A 24,187-nucleotide genomic window follows, 5' to 3' on the forward strand; every position below is an offset into this window, starting at 1 on the left:
CTAGGAGATGTAGGGTTAAGGTCAGGGGTTAGGGTACAGACAGCTAGGAGATGTAGGGTTAAGGTTAGGGGTTAGGGTACAGACAGCTAGGAGATGTAGGGTTAAGGTTAGGGGTTAGGGTACAGACAGCTAGGAGATGTAGGGTTAAGGTCAGGGTTAGGGGTTAGGGTACAGACAGCTAGGAGATGTAGGGTTAAGGTCAGGGGTTAGGGGTTAGGGTACAGACAGCTAGGAGGTGTAGGGTTAAGGTCAGGGTTAGGGGTTAGGGTACAGACAGCTAGGAGGTGTAGGGTTAAGGTCAGGGGTTAGGGTACAGACAGCTAGGAGGTGTAGGGTTAAGGTCAGGGGTTAGGGTACAGACAGCTAGGAGGTGTAGGGTTAAGGTCAGGGTTAGGGGTTAGGCTGCAGACAGCTAGGAGATTAGGGTTAAGGTCAGGGTTAGGGGTTAGGGTACAGACAGCTAGGAGATGTAGGGTTAAGGTCAGGGTTAGGGGTTAGGCTACAGACAGCTAGGAGATGTAGGGTTAAGGTCAGGGGTTAGGGTACAGACAGCTAGGAGATGCAGGGTTAAGGTCAGGGGTTAGGGTGACAGACAGCTAGGAGGTGTAGGGTTAAGGTCAGGGGTTAGGGGTTAGGCTACAGACAGCTAGGAGATGTAGGGTTAAGGTCAGGGGTTAGGGTACAGACAGCTAGGAGATGTAGGGTTAAGGTTAGGGGTTAGGGTACAGACAGCTAGGAGATGCAGGGTTAAGGTCAGGGGTTAGGGTGACAGACAGCTAGGAGGTGTAGGGTTAAGGTCAGGGGTTAGGGTACAGACAGCTAGGAGGTGTAGGGTTAAGGTCAGAGGTTAGGATACAGACAGCTAGGAGGTGTAGGGTTAAGGTTAGGGGTTAGGGTACAGACAGCTAGGAGATGTAGGGTTAAGGTCAGGGTTAGGGTGACAGACAGCTAGGAGATGTAGGGTTAAGGTCAGGGGTTAGGGTACAGACAGCTAGGAGATGTAGGGTTAAGGTCAGGGTTAGGGGTTAGGCTACAGACAGCTAGGAGATGTAGGGTTAAGGTCAGGGTTAGGGGTTAGGGTACAGACAGCTAGGAGATGTAGGGTTAAGGTCAGGGTTAGGGGTTAGGCTACAGACAGCTAGGAGATGTAGGGTTAAGGTCAGGGTTAGGCTACAGACAGCTAGGAGATGTAGGGTTAAGGTCAGGGGTTAGGGTACAGACAGCTAGGAGATGTAGGGTTAAGGTCAGGGTTAGGGTACAGACAGCTAGGAGATGCAGGGTTAAGGTCAGGGGTTAGGGTGACAGACAGCTAGGAGGTGTAGGGTTAAGGTCAGGGTTAGGGGTTAGGCTACAGACAGCTAGGAGATGTAGGGTTAAGGTCAGGGGTTAGGGTACAGACAGCTAGGAGATGTAGGGTTAAGGTTAGGGGTTAGGGTACAGACAGCTAGGAGATGCAGGGTTAAGGTCAGGGTTAGGGTGACAGACAGCTAGGAGGTGTAGGGTTAAGGTCAGGGGTTAGGGGTTAGGGTACAGACAGCTAGGAGGTGTAGGGTTAAGGTCAGGGGTTAGGATACAGACAGCTAGGAGATGTAGGGTTAAGGTTAGGGGTTAGGGTACAGACAGCTAGGAGATGTAGGTTTAAGGTCATGGTTAGGGGTTAGGGTACAGACAGCTAGGAGATGTAGGGTTAAGGTCAGGGTTAGGGGTTAGGGTACAGACAGCTAGGAGATGTAGGGTTAAGGTCAGGGTTAGGGGTTAGGGTACAGACAGCTAGGAGATGTAGGGTTAAGGTCAGGGGTTAGGGTACAGACAGCTAGGAGATGTAGGGTTAAGGTCAGGGGTTAGGGTACAGACAGCTAGGAGATGTAGGGTTAAGGTCAGGGGTTAGGGTACAGACAGCTAGGAGATGTAGGGTTAAGGTTAGGGGTTAGGGTACAGACAGCTAGGAGATGTAGGGTTAAGGTTAGGGGTTAGGGTACAGACAGCTAGGAGATGTAGGGTTAAGGTCAGGGTTAGGGTACAGACAGCTAGGAGATGTAGGGTTAAGGTCAAATCAAATCAAATCAAATTTATTTATATAGCCCTTCGTACATCAGCTGATATCTCAAAGTGCTGTACAGAAACCCAGCCTAAAACCCCAAACAGCAAACAATGCAGGTGTAAAAGCACGGTGGCTAGGAAAAACTCCCTAGAAAGGCCAAAACCTAGGAAGAAACCTAGAGAGGAACCGGGCTATGTGGGGTGGCCAGTCCTCTTCTGGCTGTGCCGGGTAGAGATTATAACAGAACATGACCAAGATGTTCAAATGTTCATAAATGACCAGCATGGTCAAATAATAATAAGGCAGAACAGTTGAAACTGGAGCAGGAGCATGGCCAGGTGGACTGGGGACAGCAAGGAGCCATCATGTCAGGTCAGGGGTTAGGGGTTAGGGTACAGACAGCTAGGAGGTGTAGGGTTAAGGTCAGGGTTAGGGGTTAGGGTACAGACAGCTAGGAGGTGTAGGGTTAAGGTCAGGGGTTAGGGTACAGACAGCTAGGAGATGTAGGGTTAAGGTCAGGGTTAGGGGTTAGGGTACAGACAGCTAGGAGATGTAGGGTTAAGGTCAGGGGTTAGGGTACAGACAGCTAGGAGATGTAGGGTTAAGGTCAGGGGTTAGGGTACAGACAGCTAGGAGATGTAGGGTTAAGGTCAGGGTTAGGGTACAGACAGCTAGGAGATGTAGGGTTAAGGTCAGGGGTTAGGGTACAGACAGCTAGGAGGTGTAGGGTTAAGGTCAGGGTTAGGGGTTAGGCTACAGACAGCTAGGAGATGTAGGGTTAAGGTCAGGGTTAGGGGTTAGGGTACAGACAGCTAGGAGATGTAGGGTTAAGGTTAGGGGTTAGGGTACAGACATCTAGGAGATGTAGGGTTAAGGTTAGGGGTTAGGGTACAGACAGCTAGGAGATGCAGGGTTAAGGTCAGGGGTTAGGGTGACAGACAGCTAGGAGGTGTAGGGTTAAGGTCAGGGGTTAGGGTACAGACAGCTAGGAGATGTAGGGTTAAGGTCAGGGGTTAGGGTACAGACAGCTAGGAGATGCAGGGTTAAGGTCAGGGGTTAGGGTGACAGACAGCTAGGAGGTGTAGGGTTAAGGTCAGGGGTTAGGGGTTAGGGTACAGACAGCTAGGAGATGTAGGGTTAGGGGTCAGGCTACAGACAGCTAGGAGATGTAGGGTTAAGGTCAGGGTTAGGGGTTAGGGTACAGACAGCTAGGAGGTGTAGGGTTAAGGTCAGGGTTAGGGTACAGACAGCTAGGAGATGTAGGGTTACGGTCAGGGGTTAGGGTACAGACAGCTAGGAGGTGTAGGGTTAAGGTCAGGGTTAGGGGTTAGGGTACAGACAGCTGGGAGATGTAGGGTTAAGGTTAGGGGTTAGGGTAAAGACAGCTAGGAGATGTAGGGTTAAGGTCAGGGGTTAGGGTACAGACAGCTAGGAGGTGTAGGGTTAAGGTCAGGGTTAGGGGTTAGGGTACAGACAGCTAGGAGGTGTAGGGTTAATATCAGGGGTTAGGGTACAGACAGCTAGGAGGTGTAGGGTTAATATCAGGGGTTAAGGTACAGACGGCTAGGAGATGTAGGGTTAATATCAGGGGTTAGGCTACATACAGCTAGGAGATGTAGGGTTAAGGTCATGGTTAGGGGTTAGGGTACAGACAGCTAGGAGATGTAGGGTTAAGGTCAGGGTTAGGGGTTAGGGTACAGACAGCTAGGAGATGTAGGGTTAAGGTCAGGGTTAGGGGTTAGGGTACAGACAGCTAGGAGATGTAGGGTTAAGGTCAGGGTCAGGGGTTAGGCTACAGACAGCTAGGAGGTGTAGGGTTAAGGTCAGGGGTTAGGGTACAGACAGCTAGGAGGTGTAGGGTTAAGGTCAGGGGTTAGGGTACAGACAGCTAGGAGATGCAGGGTTAAGGTCGGGTTAGGGGTTAGGGTACAGACAGCTAGGAGTTGTAGGGTTAAGGTCAGGGGTTAGGGTACAGACAGCTAGGAGATGTAGGGTTAAGGTCAGGGGTTAGGGTACAGACAGCTAGGAGATGTAGGGTTAAGGTCAGGGGTTAGGGTACAGACAGCTAGGAGATGTAGGGTTAAGGTCAGAGGTTAGGGTACAGACAGCTAGGAGATGTAGGGTTAAGGTTAGGGGTTAGGGTACAGACAGCTAGGAGGTGTAGGGTTAAGGTCAGGGTTAGGGTACAGACAGCTAGGAGGTGTAGGGTTAAGGTCAGGGTTAGGGGTTAGGGTACAGACAGCTAGGAGGTGTAGGGTTAAGGTCAGGGTTAGGGTACAGACAGCTAGGAGATGTAGGGTTAAGGTCAGGGGTTAGGGTACAGACAGCTAGGAGACGTAGGGTTAAGGTCAGGGGTTAGGCTACATACAGCGGGTAGTGGTTTGTTCATCGCTGGAGTCTCAGTCATGAGGTGGAAGACATTCTTGGTTCCAGTCTTGTTGACTGACAGCTTCATGCTCTCCTCATGGAACAGCAGACTCCTCTCTCTCACAGTCATCTCTGTCTGCAGCAGTGGAGGGTCGATGTACACCGTCTGACTCTGGCTACTGCCTGCAATACAGACACATTACTTACAGGTCTGCTGGGTTCACATCATGAAAACTAGTTTATTAAACAGATGTTGACTTTATGGCAGGTCTGAACATTGTAGATCTTTCATTGGACTGTTCAATGTTGGTCTGACCAATTGGAATCTATGCTTCAGTTTTGATCACCTGGACTAGGAAATGTTCCGGGTCACCTCTGGGAATAGTATGGACATATACACTGACTCTGTGACTGGGTTCACCAGGAAGTGCATAGAGGATGTTGTTACTACTGTGACTGGGTTCACCAGGAAGTGCATAGAGGATGTTGTTTTGACTGTGACTGGGTTCACCAGGAAGTGCATAGAGGATGTTGTTACTACTGTGACTGGGTTCACCAGGAAGTGCAGAGGATGTTGTTACGACTGTGACTGGGTTCACCAGGAAGTGCATAGAGGATGTTGTTACGACTGTGACTGGGTTCACCAGGAAGTGCATAGAGGATGTTGTTACTACTGTGACTGGGTTCACCAGGAAGTGCATAGAGGATGTTGTTACCACTGTGACTGGGTTCACCAGGAAGTGCATAGAGGATGTTGTTACTACTGTGACTGGGTTCACCAGGAAGTGCATAGAGGATGTTGTTACAACTGTGACTGGGTTCACCAGGAAGTGCATAGAGGATTTTGTTTTGATGTTGTTACAAAGTGCTGTGACTGGGTTCACCAGGAAGTGCATAGAGGATGTTGTTACTACTGTGACTGGGTTCACCAGGAAGTGCATAGAGCATGTTGTTACTACTGTGACTGGGTTCACCAGGAAGTGCATAGAGGATGTTGTTACTACTGTGACTGGGTTCACCAGGAAGTGCATAGAGGATGTTGTTACTACTGTGACTGGGTTCACCAGGAAGTGCATAGAGGATGTTGTTACTACTGTGACTGGGTTCACCAGGAAGTGCATAGAGGATGTTGTTTTGACTGTGACTGGGTTCACCAGGAAGTGCATAGAGGATGTTGTTACTACTGTGACTGGGTTCACCAGGAAGTGCATAGAGGATGTTGTTACGACTGTGACTGGGTTCACCAGGAAGTGCATAGAGGATGTTGTTTTGACTGTGACTGGGTTCACCAGGAAGTGCATAGAGGATGTTGTTACTACTGTGACTGGGTTCACCAGGAAGTGCATAGAGGATGTTGTTACTACTGTGACTGGGTTCACCAGGAAGTGCATAGAGGATGTTGTTACTACTGTGACTGGGTTCACCAGGAAGTGCATAGAGCATGTTGTTACTACTGTGACTGGGTTCACCAGGAAGTGCATAGAGGATGTTGTTACTACTGTGACTGGGTTCACCAGGAAGTGCATAGAGGATGTTGTTACGACTGTGACTGGGTTCACCAGGAAGTGCATAGAGGATGTTGTTACTACTGTGACTGGGTTCACCAGGAAGTGCATAGAGGATGTTGTTACGACTGTGACTGGGTTCACCAGGAAGTGCATAGAGCATGTTGTTACTACTGTGACTGGGTTCACCAGGAAGTGCATAGAGGATGTTGTTACTACTGTGACTGGGTTCACCAGGAAGTGCATAGAGGATGTTGCTACTACTGTGACTGGGTTCACCAGGAAGTGCATAGAGCATGTTGTTACTACTGTGACTGGGTTCACCAGGAAGTGCATAGAGGATGTTGTTACGACTGTGATGATTAGAACTTATTCAAACCTAAAAATGTGGATAAGATGGCAGCATTCAAAATGCAAAATTAAAGTGTGAACCACCGCATTTAACCACAGCAAGGTGACTGGGAACATGGACGTGTGCAAGCAGACCAGCTATGACCTCAGTAAGGCAATAAAATAGGCACAAACAACAGCACAGGAACAAAGTGGAGTTGCAAGTCAACGGCTCAGACACACTATATGTGGCAGGGACTACAGGCAATCACAGACAATAAAGGGAGAGCCAGCCACGTTGCGGACACAAACACCTCGCTCCCGGTCAAGTTAAGGACCTTGTTCGCCCGCTTTGAGGAAAACACCACCGAGCCACCAACGCAGGCCCCGCCTCTCATGAAGACTGTGTGCTATACCGATCTCTGTCGCTGACGCGAGTAAGTGATTTAAGCGTGTTAACCATCGCAAGGCTGCTGGCCCAGACGGCATTCAAAGCAGAGCATATGCAGACCAACTGGCTGGAGTGTTTATTGACATATTCAATCCAAATACCAGTCTGTTATCCCCAATTTCTTCAAGATATCCACCATTGTTTCTATACCCAAGAAAGCAAAGGAAACTGAACTAAATGATTGTTGCCCTGTAACACTCACTTCTGTCATAACAAATTGCTTTAGAAGGCTAGTTAAGGATCACATCAGCACCACCTTACACGTCACCCTAGATCCATTACAATTTGCATACTGCCCCAACAGATCCACAGGCAACGCAATCGCCTTTGCAAAGCCCTTTCCCACCTGGACAAGAGGAATACATATGTAAGAATGATGTTCATTGACTACAGATCAGCCTTCAACACCATAGTGCCCGACAAGCTCATCACTAAGCTCAGGGCTCTGGGTCTGAACTTCCAGATGGCCCGTCCCCTGGAGCTGATCGTGGACTACAGGAGAAAGCAGCGAGAGCACGTCCCCATCCACATCAACGGCCAGCAGTGGAGTGGGTCAAAGCGTCAAGTTCCTCGGCATGCACATCACTGAGGACCTGAAATGCTCCCTTCACACCACCAGAGTGAAAATGTGTCTTGGCCCCTAAGACCGTCACGAACTTCTACAGATGCATCATCGAGACCATCTGTCACTAGCCGGCTCCCACCCAGTATCCTACCCTGAACCTTAGTCACTGTCACTAGCCGGCGCCCACCCGGTACTCTACCCTGAACCTTAGTCACTGTCACTAGCCGGCTCCCACCCGGTACTCTACCCTGAACCTTAGTCACTGTCACTAGCCGGCTCCCACCCGGTACTCTACCCTGAACCTTAGCCACTGTCACTAGCCAGCTCCCACCCGGTACTCTACCCAGCACCCTAGAGAATGTTGCCCTACGTACATAGAATCATTGAACAAAAGTCAATGTAATAATGTTTACATGCTGTTTTACCCACGTTATAGGTATATACTGTATTCTAGTGAAGGCTCATCCAATGTAACTAGTGCTGTACACACCTTTCTGTTCATACACTGTCAAATCAAATGTTATTAGACCCATGCTTCGTAAACAACAGGTGTAGACTAATAATGAAATGCTTAATTATGGGCCCTTCCCAACAATGCAGAGAGAAATGTTTTGAAAAAATAGAAAAAATAATAATACGAGAAATAAATACAAAAAGAGAACCAGGTTTGTTGAAACTATGAAATAACATATGGAATCATGTAGTAACCAAAAATGTGTTAAACAATTCTTCAAAGTAGCCACCCTTTGCCTTGATGACAGCTTTGCACTCTTGGCATTCTCTCAACCAGCTTCATGACGTCGTCACCTGGAATGCGTTTCAATTAAAAGGTGTGCCTTGTTGAAAGTTAATTTGTGGAATTTCTTTACTTCTTAATGCGTGTGAGCCAATCAGTTGTGTTGTGACCAGGTAGGGGTGGTATACCGAACATAGCCCTATTTGGTAAAAGACCAAGTCCATATTATGGCAAGAACAGCTCAAATATACAAAGAGACATGAAGGTCAGTCAATCCGGAAAATGTCAAGAACTTTGAATGTTTCTTCAAGTGCAGTCGCAAAAACCATCCAGCACTATGATAAAACTGTCTCTCATGAGGACCGCCACAGGAATGGAAGACCCAGAGTTACCTCTGTTGCAGAGGATAAGTTCATTAGAGTTACCAGCCTCAGATTGCAGCCCAAAAAAATGCTTCACAGACTTCAACTAACAGACACATCTCAACCTCAACTGTTCAGAGGAGACTGCATGAATCAGGTCTCCATGGTCGAATTGCTGCAGTGAAACCTCTACTAAAAGGACACCAATAAGAAGAGGAGACATACGTGATTGACTCCGCCAGGACAGCGGAGTCAATCACCACCTTCCGGAGACACCTGAAACCCCACCTCTTTAAGGAATACCTAGGATAGGATAAAGTAATCCTTCTCACCCCCCCCCCCTTAAAAGATTTAGATGCACTATTGTAAAGTGGCTGTTCCACTGGATGTCATAAGGTGAATGCACCAATTGAGATGGTTTGGGATGAGTTGGACCTCAGAGGGAAGGAAAAGCAGCCAACAAGTGCTCAGCATATGTGGGAACTGCTTCAAGACTGTTGGAAAAAGCATTCCAGGTGAAGCTGGTTGAGTGAATGTCAAGTGTGCAAAGCTGTCATCAAGACACAGGGTGGCGATTTTCGAGAATCTAAAAAATATTTTGATTTGTTAAACACTTTTGTGGTTACTTCATGATTCCATGTGTGTTATTCCTAAGTTTTGATGTCTTCACTATTATTCTACAATGTAGAAAATAGTAAAAATTAAGAAAAACCCTTAAATGAGTAAGTGTGTCCAAACTTTTGACTGGTACTGTATATATATTAAGTTATTTTCTGATAACATCCTAACTACCCTCAATGTACTATTGCCACATAGTATTGCCACATGCTAGCTCCCTAGCTCAATAGCTTGAGCTGGCTAATGTTAGCGACTAGCCATGCTAGCATGTAATTACTTTCCAACTGTTTAGTACCTCATCTGTTCTTGGTTTGATTTTCGTTCTCCTTTTTGTTTTGTCAACTTTTCAGCCTGTTCTCTGTGAAGTAGGCTACCGAGTTCCGTAACTTTCTCAACCTAGCACGCTAGCTGACTGATATCCAAGTTTATTGTGTGATCATTTCCACCTGCCTGGAGCCTTCCTACCACTGTGTTGAAGCCACGCGCCTCCATCTTGGCACTCCCCCACCATTGTGTTGAAGCCACCAAGGCTCCATCTTGGCTCTTACCCACCAACGTAAAAATATTTTGGAAGCTATAGCAATTCATTGGTGAAATTCTACATTTGTGTTTTTGCCACAGAAATCAGAAATCTAATTTACATAAGTATTCAGACCCGTGAGTCAATACTTTGTTGAAAGTCTTTCTGGGTAAGTCTAAGAGCTTTCCACACCTGGATCGTGCAATATTTGCCCATTATTCTTTTCAAAATTCTTAAAGTTGTCAAATTGGTTGTTGATGTTTGCTAGGTTAGTATTCTGGAGTAACTACAATGTTGTTGATCCATCCTCAGTTTTCTCCTATCACAGCCATTAAACTCTGTAACTGTTTTAAAGTCACCATTGACCTCATGTTGAGTTAGGAAGGACGTCTGTAGTGACTGGGTGTATTGATACACCTTCCAAAGTGTAATTAATAACTTCACTCAAAGGGATATTACATGTCTGCTTTATTTTTCACAAAAAAATGACCCGCCTACTAATATGTGCCCTTCTTTCTGAGGCATTGTAAAAATTCCCAGGTCTTTGTGGTTGAATCTGTGTTTGAAATTCACAGCTCAACTGAGGTCTCTTACAGATAATTGTATGTGTAAGGTACTGAGGTGAAGCAATCATTCAAAAAATTACTACAAAGTGTGAGTCCATGCAACTTATTATTTGACCTGTTAAGCACATTTTTCCTCCTGAACTTATTTAGGCTTGACACAACAAAGGGGTTGAATACTTATTGACAAGACATTTCCCCTTCTCAATTTAAATGGCTTTGTAAATATTTAGAAAACATCATTCCACTTTAACATTATGGGATATTGTGTGTAGGCCAGTGACCCAAAAAATCTAAATTGAATCCATTTTAAATTCACCGGGTAACGGGTCAAAAAATATCTATATTTATTTATAAATGATGTGTTTTGCATGTTTGACACCCAGACAGGAAAGTAGATTTAGGGTCATGTTGGTAAAATGGCAAAAAAAATGTATTTTAGTGATTTCAAACGGAGTCAAATTGATCCAAAACAAAAAGGGAAGGGATATATATATTTTTAACTTCCTCCAGTCTTCTTGGGTATGACACTACAAGCTTGGCACGTCTGTATTTGGGGAGTTTTTTCCCCATTCTTCTCTGCAGATCCTCTCAAGCTCTGTCAGGTTGGGAGTATCGCTGCACAGCTATTTTCAGGTCTCCCCAGAGATGTTAGATCAGGTTCAAGTTCGGGCTCTGGCTGGGCTACTCAAGGACATTCAGAGACTTGTCCTGAAGCCACTCCTGCGTTATCTTGGCTGTGTTATTACGGTTGTTGTCCTGTTGGAAGGTGAACCTCCGCCCCAGTCTGAGGCCCTGAGCGCTCTGGAGCAGGTTTTCATGAAGGATCTCTATACTTTTCTCTGTTCATCTTTCCCTCCATCCGGACTAGTCTCCCAGTCCCTGCCTCTGAAAAAAATCCCCATATCATGATGCTGCCACCACCATGCTTCACCGTAGGGATGGTGCCAGGTTTCCACCAGACGTGACGCTTGGCATTCAGGCCAAAGAGTTCAGTCTTGGTTTCATCAGACCAGAGAATCTTTTTTCTCATGCTCTGAGAGTCCTTTAGATGCTTTTTGGCAAACTCCAAGCGGGCTGTCAAGTGCCTGATGAGTGGCTTCTGTCTTGTCACTCTACCACAAAGGCCTGATGAGTGGCTTCTGTCTTGTCACTCTACCACAAAGGCCTGATTGGTGGACTGTTGCAGAAATGGTTGTCCTTCTGGAAGATTCTCCCATCTCCACAGAGGAACTCTGGAGAGTCTGTCAGAGTGACCATTGGGTTCTTGGTTACCTTCTTGACCAAGGCCCTTCTCCCCCGAATACTCAGTTTGGCCGGGCGGCCAGCTCTAGGAAGAGTCTTGGTGGTTCCAAACCTCTTCCATTTAAGAATGATGGAACACCAAGTCACTGTGTTCTTCAATGCTGCAGAAATGTAACTGACCGGCTCGATTCGGTCTTATGTAGCAAAATTTGAAATTGTGATTTTTTACATTGGATAAAAGTAGAGACTCAGAGCTAGAAATTGGTATATCATACACAACAATGGTTTGAAAGTTGACAAACTTGTAACCTCACTTTTGAGAAAATGGTGGACAGCTCTTCTTGGTCGACACCCATTCAGCATCGTTCACACCCAGCTAAGCTTTAGCACCAATCTCAGGATTCACATGTGAGGCTATGTACTGAACAACCAAAGATTTTCAAGGCTGAAGGCTGGTTTATACTACGGGTGTGTTTGTGAAAATTATTTGGAGTGCCAGAGTGTGCTCTGGGCATTCATAAACTCTAAGCGTTGTCAGATTGTCAGATCGTAAACTCTGAGCGTTGTCAGATTGTCAGTTCGTAAACTCTGAGCGTTGTCAGATTGTCAGTTCGTAAACTCTGAGCGTTGTCAGATTGTCAGTTCGTAAACTCTGAGCGTTGTCAGATTGTCAGTTCGTAAACTCTGAGCGTTGTCAGATTGTCAGTTCGTAAACTCTGAGCATTGTCAGATTTTCAGTTCATAAACTCTGAGCGTTGTCAGATTGTCAGATTGTAAATTCAGAGCGTTCCGCTCTCGGAAGCATTCAGAGCGCACACTGGACGATCTGGCAGAGGAGTAGGGATGATCCGAGCGTTCTGACCTAACAACAGCAGTCAAGCAACCAAGATAACTGGCTAATGTTGGCTAGCTGGATAGCTATTTCGTTTTTCTTGCCAATGTTTACTGACACCGGCCATATTCCACGGGTGTTGAGCATTCGTAAATGAGTCAGTTATTCTGCGCTCTGGCACCCTCAGACGGGAGTGCACTGACATCGCAGTAGATAGCCGGAGCGAATTCACCAGCTACGTCTATCGACAGTGACATCATAAACATTCTATAGTTCATTACATAACCAACCAGGTTCAATGTTAGCTAGCTAACATTAGGCTATAACTAGCCACACCTGCCTGGTGTGTTCCTTGTTCTTCATGATGCTCTCTGCGCTTTTAACGGACCTCTGAGACTATCACAGTGCAGGTGCATTTATACAGAGACTTGATTACACACAGGTGGATTGTATTTATAATCATTAGTCATTTAGGTCAACATTGGGTCATTCAGAGATCCTCACTGAACTTCTGGAGAGTTTGCTGCACTGAAAGTAAAGGGGCTGAATCATTTTGTACGCCCAATTATTCCGTTTTTGATTTGTTTAAAAAGTTTGAAATATCCAATAAATGTTGTTCCACTTCATGATTGTGTCCCACTTGTTGATTCTTCAGAAAAAAATACAGTTTTATATCTTTATGTTTGAAGCCTGAAATGTGGCAAAAGGTCGCACAGTTCAAGGGGGCCGAATACTTTCGCAAGGCACTGTATTTGCAAAAATTTCTAAAAACCTGTTTTTGCTTTGAAATGAGGTATTGTATGTAAATTGATGAGAGAAAAAAAGTATATAATCCATCTTAGAGTTGTAAGCTAACAAAATGTGGAAAAGGGGTCTGAATACTTCCCGAACACACTGTAGCCATGTCATTACCCGGTACTCCCTGTATACAACCATGATATTACCCGGTACTCCCTGTATACAACCATGATATTACCTGGTACTCCCTGTATATAACCATGTTATTATTACCTGGTACTCCCTGTATATAACCATGTTATTATTACCTGGTACTCCCTGTATATAACCATGTCATTACCTCCCTGTATACAACCATGATATTACCTGGTACTCCCTGTATATAACCATGTCATTACCCGGTACTCCCTGTATATAACCATGTTATTACCTCCCTGTATATAACCATGTCATTACCCGGTACTCCCTGTATATAACCATGTCATTACCCGGTACTCCCTGTATATAACCATGTCATTACCTCCCTGTATACAACCATGATATTACCTGGTACTCCCTGTATATAACCATGTTATTACCTCCCTGTATATAACCATGTCATTACCTCCCTGTATATAACCATGTCATTACCTCCCTGTATACAACCATGATATTACCTGGTACTCCCTGTATATAACCATGTCATTACCTCCCTGTATACAACCATGATATTACCTGGTACTCCCTGTATATAACCATGTTATTACCTCCCTGTATATAACCATGTTATTACCTGGTACTCCCTGTATATAACCATGTCATTACCTCCCTGTATACAACCATGATATTACCTGGTACTCCCTGTATACAGCCATGTCATTACCCGGTACTCCCTGTATATAACCATGTTATTACCTCCCTGTATATAACCATGTCATTACCCGGTACTCCCTGTATATAACCATGTTATTATTACCTGGTACTCTCTGTATATAACCATGTCATTACCTCCCTGTATATAGCCATGTCATTACCTCCCTGTATATAACCATGTCATTACCTCCCTGTATATAACCATGTCATTACCTCCCTGTATATAGCCATGTCATTACCTCCCTGTATATAGCCATGTCATTACCTCCCTGTATATAGCCATGTTATTACCTCCCTGTATATAGCCATGTCATTACCTCCCAGTATATAGCCATGTTATTACCTCCCTGTATATAGCCATGTCATTACCTCCCTGTATATAGCCATGTCATTACCTCCCTGTATATAGCCATGTCATTACCTCCCTGTATATAGCCATGTCATTACCTCCATGTATATAACCATGTTATTACCTGGTACTCCCTGTATATAACCATGTTATTACCTCCCTGTATATAGCCATGTTATTATTACCCGGTACTCTCTGTATATAACCATGTTATTACCTAGTACTCTCTGTATATAGCCATGTCATTACCCGGTACTTCATGTATATAACCATGTTATTACCTGGTAGTCCCTGTATATAGCCATGTCATTACCTCCCTGTATATAGCCATGTTATTACCTCCCTGTATATAACCATGTTATTACCTGGTACTCCCTGTATATAACCATGTTATTACCCGGTACTCCCTGTATATAACCATGTTATTATTACCTGGTACTCCCTGTATATAACCATGTTATTACCTGGTACTCCCTGTATATAACCATGTTATTACCTGGTACTCCCTGTATACAACCATGTTATTACCTGGTACTCCCTGTATACAGCCATGTTATTACCTGGTGCTCCCTGTATATAACCATGTTATTACCTCCCTGTATATAACCATGTTATTACCTGGTACCCCCTGTATATAACCATGTTATTACCTCCCTGTATATAACCATGTTATTACCTGGTACTCCCTGTATATAACCATGTTATTACCTCCCTGTATATAACCATGTTATTACCTGGTACTCCCTGTATATAACCATGTTATTACCTGGTACTCCCTGTATACAGCCATGTTATTACCTCCCTGTATATAACCATGTTATTACCTGGTACTCCCTGTATATAACCATGTTATTACCTGGTACTCCCTGTATATAACCATGTTATTATTACCCGGTACTCCCTGTATATAACCATGTTATTACCTGGTACTCCCTGTATATAACCATGTTATTACCTGGTACTCCCTGTATACAACCATGTTATTACCTCCCTGTATATAACCATGTTATTACCTCCCTGTATATAACCATGTTATTACCTCCCTGTATATAACCATGTTATTACCTCCCTGTATATAACCATGTTATTACCTCCCTGTATATAACCATGTTATTACCTCCCTGTATATAACCATGTTATTACCTGGTACTCCCTGTATATAACCATGTTATTACCTCCCTGTATATAACCATGTTATTACCTGGTACTCCCTGTATAGGTCCTAGGTCCTTCTGTAGCTCAGTTGGTAGAGCATGGCGCTTGTAACGCCAGGGTAGTGGGTTCGATTCCCGGGACCACCCATACGTAGAATGTATGCACACATGACTGTAAGTCGCTTTGGATAAAAGCGTCTGCTAAATGGCATATATTATTATATTATTATTTATGTTATTACCTGGTACTCCCTGTATATAACCATGTTATTACCTCCCTGTATATAACCATGTTATTACCTCCCTGTATATAACCATGTTATTACCTGGTACTCCCTGTATATAACCATGTTATTACCTCCCTGTATATAACCATGTTATTACCTCCCTGTATATAACCATGTTATTACCTCCCTGTATATAACCATGTTATTACCTCCCTGTATATAACCATGTTATTACCTGGTACTCCCTGTATATAACCATGTTATTACCTGGTACTCCCTGTACATAACCATGTTATTACCTGATACTCCCTGTATATAACCATGTTATTATTACCCGGTACTCCCTGTATATAACCATGTTATTATTACCTGGTACTCCCTGTATATAACCATGTTATTACCTCCCTGTATATAACCATGTTATTACCTGGTACTCTCTGTATATAACCATGTTATTACCTGGTACTCTCTGTATATAACCATGTTAATACCTGGTACTCCCTGTATATAACCATGTTATTATTACCTGGTACTCCCTGTATACAGCCATGTTATTACCCGGTACTCCATGTATATAACCATGTTATTACCTGGTACTCTCTGTATATAGCCATGTTATTACCTGGTACTCCCTGTATATAACCATGTTATTACCTGGTACTCCCTGTATATAACCATGTTATTACCTGGTACTCCCTGTATATAACCATGTTATTATTACCTGGTACTCCCTGTATACAGCCATGTTATTACCTGGTACTCCCTGTATATAACCATGTTATTACCTCCCTGTATATAACCATGTTATTACCTGGTACTCCCTGTATATAACCATGTTATTACCTCCCTGTATATAACCATGTTATTACCTGGTACTCCCTGTATATAACCATGTTATTACCTGGTACTCTCTGTATATAACCATGTTATTACCCGGTACTCCCTGTATATAACCATGTTATTACCCGGTACTCCCTGTATATAACCATGTTATTATTACCCGGTACTCCCTGTATATAACCATGTTATTATTACCTGGTACTCCCTGTATATAACCATGTTATTACCTCCCTGTATATAACCATGTTATTACCTCCCTGTATATAACCATGTTATTACCTGGTACTACCTGTATATAACCATGTTATTACCTGGTACTCCCTGTATATAACCATGTTATTACCTGGTACTCCCTGTATATAATCATGTTATTATTACCTGGTACTCCCTGTATACAGCCATGTTATTACCTCCCTGTATATAACCATGTTATTACCTGGTACTCCCTGTATATAACCATGTTATTACCTGGTACTCCCTGTATATAACCATGTTATTATTACCCGGTACTCCCTGTATATAACCATGTTATTACCCGGTAGTCCCTGTATACAACCATGTTATTACCTCCCTGTATATAACCATGTTATTACCTCCCTGTATATAACCATGTTATTACCTCCCTGTATATAACCATGTTATTACCTCCCTGTATATAACCATGTTATTACCTCCCTGTATATAACCATGTTATTACCTCCCTGTATATAACCATGTTATTACCTGGTACTCCCTGTATATAACCATGTTATTACCTCCCTGTATATAACCATGTTATTACATGGTACTCCCTGTATATATAACCATGTTATTACCTGGTACTCTCTGTATATAGCCGTGTTATTACCTGGTACTCTCTGTATATAGCCGTGTTATTACCTGGTACTCTGTATATAGCCATGTTATTACCTGGTACTCTCTGTATATAACCATGTCATTACCTCCCTGTATATAACCATGTCATTACCTCCCTGTATATAACCATGTTATTACCTGGTACTCTCTGTATATAGCCATGTTATTACCTGGTACTCCCTGTATATAACCATGTTATTATTACCTGGTACTCCCTGTATATAACCATGTCATTACCCGGTACCCCCGCCCGTTGCCTCGGCGCCGGGAACCCCCCGCCCGTTGACCTGTTGTATTTGTGACAAATCAAATTGGCTTTGACAATATTGCCGACCGGCGGCTTTAAAGCCTCTCATTTGCCAATACAAAGCATCATCCATCCAGGGTCTATAAACATTATTGATTTCAACAGTTTTATAATGCTATTCTTAACATTTTGCCATGAGGCTGAGAGAAACTCTTGTAAAGCAAATTTCCGGACATTCTACACATTTTGATATTATATGCTATCTGGGGAGCCCTGGTTAGGGTTCAGGGTAATGTCCTACCTCTCCCACGGTTGATATTTGGAATAGCTCCATTGCATGCTCCTCGGGCCTCATCTTCATCTGAAATGGATGAGAAAGCGAGAGGTTCCTCCCCTTCGACCTTCTCCTCCAATGGGTTTTCAGAAGGTGACGAGGAGAAAGGACGTGAGGGTTTTACCACTACAGGTAACTCCCAAGGTTAGGGGTCAAGATGAGGGGTTAGGGCTCAGGATGAGGGGTCAGGGGTCAGGATGAGGGGTTAGGTGATATCCTACCTCTCCCTGGGTTAGGGTCAGGATGAGGGGTCAGGGGTTAGGTGATATCCTACCTCTCCCAGGGTTGGTTTTGACCACTACAGGTAACTCCCAGGGTTCAGTGAAGTCCGGACCGTGGTTGTCCAGCAGTCTGACCAGACTTTCTCTACTCAGGACAACATGGGGTTCATACCGACCACTCAGCTTCTCTGCATTACTGTCAGTACTGACGCCCTAAACGTGACACAAACACCAACATTAGTGTATAAAATGAGGATTCTAAGTCATAGCACTGTTTAGAAACATCAATGGAAGAGTGCTGCTGGAGGGTGTTTAATAGTTGAGTTCATATACAAAGTAGAGGTCGACCGATTAATCGGAATGGCCGATTAATTAGGGCCGATTTCAACTTTTCATTACAATCGGTAATTGGCATTTTTAGACACCGATCATGTTTTTGCATTATTGAAACCAAATTGAACATGTTTCATTATTTATTTGAAGCTAAATTGACTTCATTGATGTATTGTATTAAGTTAAAATAAGTGTTCATTCAGTATTGTTGTAATTGTCATTATTACAAATATATATATATATATATATATATATATATATATATATATATATATATATTTTTTTTTTTTATTTTTTTATCGACCGATTAATCGGTATCGGCTTTCTTTGGTCCTCCAATAATCGGTATCGGCGTTGAAAAATCACAATCGGACGACCTCTAGTATAAAGGCCTCCCAAAGACTGAGTTCCAACCTGACACAATAACCAATGATGTCTCTCTTTGTTGTAGTAATTAAGAAGTAATGCATCATTCTTACAGAGTGTGAGAGCTTTGCTTTCTTGACTGGAGGAATATCTGATGAAACAGTCTCGTAGTCAAATGCCAACTGTGCTTCATTAGGCACCACTTTGTGGTCTGTGATCACCACCTCGCCCTGCAGGCACACACAGGAGGAGAAGAGAGGTTCTGTGACAATATTTTATAAATAATAATAATAAATAATAAATAATAATTTATAAACTGGGTGGTTCCAGCCCTGAATGCTGATTGGCTGACAACATGTGGTATATCAGACCGTATACCACGGGTATGACAAAACATTTATTTTTACTGCTCTAATTACGTTAGGGCTGTATCCAGGCACTCCACGTTGCGTCGTGATTAAGAACAGCCCTTAGCCATGGTATATTGGCCATATACCACACCCCCCATGGCTTATTGCTTAAATAGAATACATGATTCTAGTATATCTCACCATAGTATTACTGTTATATAGAATACATGATTCTAGTATATCTCACCATAGTATTACTGTTAAATAGAATACATGATTCTAGTATATCTCACCATAGTATTACTGTTATATAGAATACATGATTCTAGTATATCTCACCATAGTATTACTGTTAAATAGAATACATTATTCTAGTATATCTCACCATAGTATTACTGTTATATAGAATACATGATTCTAGTATATCCCTCCATAGTATATCTCATCATAGTATATCTCACCATAGTGAGCAGCTGTTTCTCAAAGTTGAGCTGGAGGCTAGAAGAGAAGCTTCCTCCTGTGAGGCTGGTTATCTCATGGATCTGATAGAGTTGGGGATACATCCTCATTCGGTCTAGACAGGCTCTCAGGTACTCCTGGAACAGAAAAGGATGAGAGTACCATACAGAGTTGTATCATCAGCAGACTAGTAACCAGGAAGTAACAGTGCATTACCTCTGAGTAGAGAGCGGCCCCCTGGGATATGTAGTTGTAGTCGTCAGGACACATCCTGGCCACTTCCTGCAGGTACCTCATGAACTCTGACCTCTCACTGTTCACATTCAGCAACAGAGTCTGATCGGCATAGATAAACAGGGTTAAAGCTAGGTCGGGTAGGGTGAAGGAAAGCTGCGATTAGAATCTGACAAGGAGGAAGGCACAGGTCACAACATTGAGTTCTGTCAATGTCAATGCATGTTTTAAGTACAATGACCGAATGCGCAGGCTCTGACCCGTCAGGAACACAGGCTCTGACCCTACAGGCACACAGGCTCTGGCCTTACAGGCACAGTCACAGGCTCTGGCCCTACAGGCACAGGCTCTGACCGTACCGGCACAGTCACAGGCTCTGACCCTACCGGCACAGTCACAGGCTCTGACCCTACAGTCACAGGCTCTGACCCTACAGTCACAGGCTCTGACCCTACAGTCACAGGCTCTGACCCTACAGTCACAGGCTCTGACCCTACAGTCACAGGCTCTGACCCTACAGGCACAGGCTCTGACCCTACAGGCACAGGCTCTGACCCTCCAGGCACAGGCTCTGACCCTGCAGGCACAGGCTCTGACCCTACAGGCACAGTCGCAGGCTCTGACCTTACAGGCACAGTCACAGGCTCTGACCCTACAAGCACTGTCACAGGCTCTGACCTTACAGGCACAGGCTCTGACCTTACAGGCACAGTCACAGGCTCTGACCCAACAGGCACAGTCACAGGCACTGACCGAACAGGCACAGTCACAGGCTCTGACCCTACAGGCACAGTCACAGGCTCTGACCCTACAGGCACAGTCACAGGCTCTGACCCTACAGGCACAGTCACAGGCTCTGACCCTACAGGCAGTCACAGGCTCTGACCTTACAGGCACAGTCACAGGCTCTGACCCTACAGGCACAGTCACAGGCTCTGACCCTACAGGCACAGTCACAGGCTCTGACCTTACCGGCACAGTCTCTGACCCTACAGGCACAGTCACAGGCTCTGACCCTACAGGCACAGTCACAGGCTCTGACCCTACAGGCACAGTCACAGGCTCTGACCTTACAGGCACAGTCACTGACCCTACAGGCACAGTCACTGACCCTACAGGCACAGTCACAGGCTCTGACCCTACAGGCACAGTCACAGGCTCTGACCCTACAGGCACAGGCTCTGACCCTACAGGCACAGTCACAGGCTCTGACCCTACAGGCACAGTCACAGGCTCTGACCTTACAGGCACAGTCTCTGACCCTACAGGCACAGTCACAGGCTCTGACCCTACAGGCACAGTCACAGGCTCTGACCCTACAGGCACAGTCACAGGCTCTGACCCTACAGGCACAGTCACAGGCTCTGACCTTACAGGCACAGTCACTGACCCTACAGGCACAGTCACTGACCCTACAGGCACAGTCACAGGCTCTGACCCTACAGGCACAGTCACAGGCTCTGACCCTACAGGCACAGTCACAGGCACTGACCCTACAGGCACAGTCACTGACCCTACAGTCACAGGCTCTGACCCTACAGACACAGTCACAGTCTCTGACCCTACAGACACAGTCACAGTCTCTGACCCTACAGGCACAGTCTCTGACCCTACAGGCACAGTCTCTGACCCTACAGGCACAGTCTCTGACCCTACAGGCACAGTCACAGGCTCTGACCTTACAGGCACAGTCTCTGACCCTACAGGCACAGTCACAGTCTCTGACCCTACAGGCACAGGCTCTGACCCTACAGGCACAGGCACAGTCTCTGACCCTACAGGCACAGTCACAGGCTCTGACCTTACAGGCACAGTCTCTGACCCTACAGGCACAGTCTCTGACCCTACAGGCACAGTCACAGTCTCTGACCCTACAGGCACAGTCTCTGACCCTACAGGCACAGTCTCTGACCCTACAGGCACAGTCTCTGACCCTACAGGCACAGTCACAGGCTCTGACCTTACAGGCACAGTCTCTGACCCTACAGGCACAGTCACAGGCTCTGACCCTACAGGCACAGTGTCTGACCCTACAGTCACAGGCTCTGACCCTACAGTCACAGGCTCTGACCCTACAGTCACAGGCTCTGACCCTACAGTCACAGGCTCTGACCCTACAGTCACAGGCTCTGAACCTACAGTCACAGGCTCTGACCCTACAGGCACAGGCTCTGACCCTCCAGGCACAGGCTCTGACCCTGCAGGCACAGGCTCTGACCCTACAGGCACAGTCGCAGGCTCTGACCTTACAGGCACAGTCACAGGCTCTGACCCTACAAGCACTGTCACAGGCTCTGACCTTACAGGCACAGGCTCTGACCCAACAGGCACAGTCACAGGCTCTGACCCAACAGGCACAGTCACAGGCACTGACCGAACAGGCACAGTCACAGGCTCTGACCCTACAGGCACAGTCACAGGCTCTGACCCTACAGGCACAGTCACAGGCTCTGACCCTACAGGCACAGTCACAGGCTCTGACCCTACAGGCACAGTCACAGGCTCTGACCTTACAGGCACAGTCACAGGCTCTGACCCTACAGGCACAGTCACAGGCTCTGACCCTACAGGCACAGTCACAGGCTCTGACCTTACCGGCACAGTCTCTGACCCTACAGGCACAGTCACAGGCTCTGACCCTACAGGCACAGTCACAGGCTCTGACCCTACAGGCACAGTCACTGACCCTACAGGCACAGTCACTGACCCTACAGGCACAGTCACAGGCTCTCTGACCCTACAGGCACAGTCACAGGCTCTGACCCTACAGGCACAGGCTCTGACCCTACAGGCACAGTCACAGGCTCTGACCCTACAGGCACAGTCACAGGCTCTGACCCTACAGGCACAGTCACAGGCTCTGACCTTACAGGCACAGTCTCTGACCCTACAGGCACAGTCACAGGCTCTGACCCTACAGGCACAGTCACAGGCTCTGACCCTACAGGCACAGTCACAGGCTCTGACCCTACAGGCACAGTCACAGGCTCTGACCTTACAGGCACAGTCACTGACCCTACAGGCACAGTCACTGACCCTACAGGCACAGTCACAGGCTCTGACCCTACAGGCACAGTCACAGGCTCTGACCCTACAGGCACAGTCACAGGCTCTGACCCTACAGGCACAGTCACAGGCACTGACCCTACAGGCACAGTCACTGACCCTACAGTCACAGGCTCTGACCCTACAGACACAGTCACAGTCTCTGACCCTACAGACACAGTCACAGTCTCTGACCCTACAGGCACAGTCTCTGACCCTACAGGCACAGTCTCTGACCCTACAGGCACAGTCACAGGCTCTGACCTTACAGGCACAGTCTCTGACCCTACAGGCACAGTCACAGTCTCTGACCCTACAGGCACAGTCTCTGACCCTACAGGCACAGTCTCTGACCCTACAGGCACAGTCACAGGCTCTGACCTTACAGGCACAGTCTCTGACCCTACAGGCACAGTCACAGGCTCTGACCCTACAGGCACAGTGTCTGACCCTACAGGCACAGGCTCTGACCCTACAGGCACAGTCACAGGCTCTGACCCTACAGGCACAGTCACAGGCTCTGACCTTACAGGCACAGTCACAGGCTCTGACCTTACAGGCACAGTGTCTGACCCTACAGGCACAGTCACAGGCTCTGACCCTACAGGCACAGTCACAGGCTCTGACCCTACAGGCACAGTCACAGGCTCTGACCCTACAGGCACAGTCACAGGCTCTGACCTTACAGTCACAGGCTCTGACCCTACAGGCACAGTGTCTGACCCTACAGGCACAGGCACAGGCTCTGACCCTACAGGCACAGTCACAGGCTCTGACCCTACAGGCACAGTCACAGGCTCTGACCCTACAGGCACAGTCACAGGCTCTGACCTTACAGGCACAGTCTCTGACCTTACAGGCACAGTCACTGACCCTACAGGCACAGTCACAGGCTCTGACCCAACAGGCACAGTCACAGGCTCTGACCCAACAGGCACAGGCACAGGCTCTGACCCAACAGGCACAGGCACTGACCCTACAGGCATAGTCACAGGCTCTGACCTTACAGGCAGTCACAGGCTCTGACCCTACAGGCACAGTCTCTGACCCTACAGGCACAGTCACAGGCGCTGACCCTACAGGCACAGTCACAGGCTCTGACCTTACAGGCACAGGCTCTGACCTTACAGGCACAGTCACAGGCTCTGACCCTACAGGCACAGTCACAGGCACAGGCTCTGACCTTACAGGCACAGGCTCTGACCCTACAGTCACAGGCTCTGACCTTACAGTCACAGTCATAGGCTCTGACCTTACAGTCACAGTCACAGGCTCTGACCTTACAGGCACAGTCACAGGCTCTGACCTTACAGGCACAGTCACAGGCTCTGACCTTACAGGCACAGTCACAGGCTCTGACCCTACAGGCACAGTCACAGGCTCTGACCTTACAGGCACAGGCTCTGACCTTACAGGCACAGGCTCTGACCTTACAGGCACAGGCTCTG

General features: G+C 46.2%; 1 protein-coding gene across 1 annotated transcript in view; it reads right to left on the bottom strand.

The window, feature by feature from the left end:
* ice2 (interactor of little elongator complex ELL subunit 2) overlaps positions 1-24,187 on the bottom strand; it is an 83,699-nt gene that overhangs the window by 45,378 nt on the left and 14,134 nt on the right. The window contains exons 4-8 of the mRNA XM_046352109.1: positions 19,677-19,796; positions 19,463-19,597; positions 18,765-18,881; positions 18,006-18,165; positions 4,410-4,591 (exon numbers count right to left, since the gene is read on the bottom strand). Coding sequence (XP_046208065.1) covers positions 4,410-4,591; positions 18,006-18,165; positions 18,765-18,881; positions 19,463-19,597; positions 19,677-19,796 — 714 coding nt within the window. The remainder of the gene's footprint in view (positions 1-4,409; positions 4,592-18,005; positions 18,166-18,764; positions 18,882-19,462; positions 19,598-19,676; positions 19,797-24,187) is intronic.

Source organism: Oncorhynchus gorbuscha, linkage group LG06 (genome assembly GCF_021184085.1).
Source record: "Oncorhynchus gorbuscha isolate QuinsamMale2020 ecotype Even-year linkage group LG06, OgorEven_v1.0, whole genome shotgun sequence".
In the NCBI taxonomy this organism is placed as follows: domain Eukaryota; kingdom Metazoa; phylum Chordata; class Actinopteri; order Salmoniformes; family Salmonidae; genus Oncorhynchus; species Oncorhynchus gorbuscha.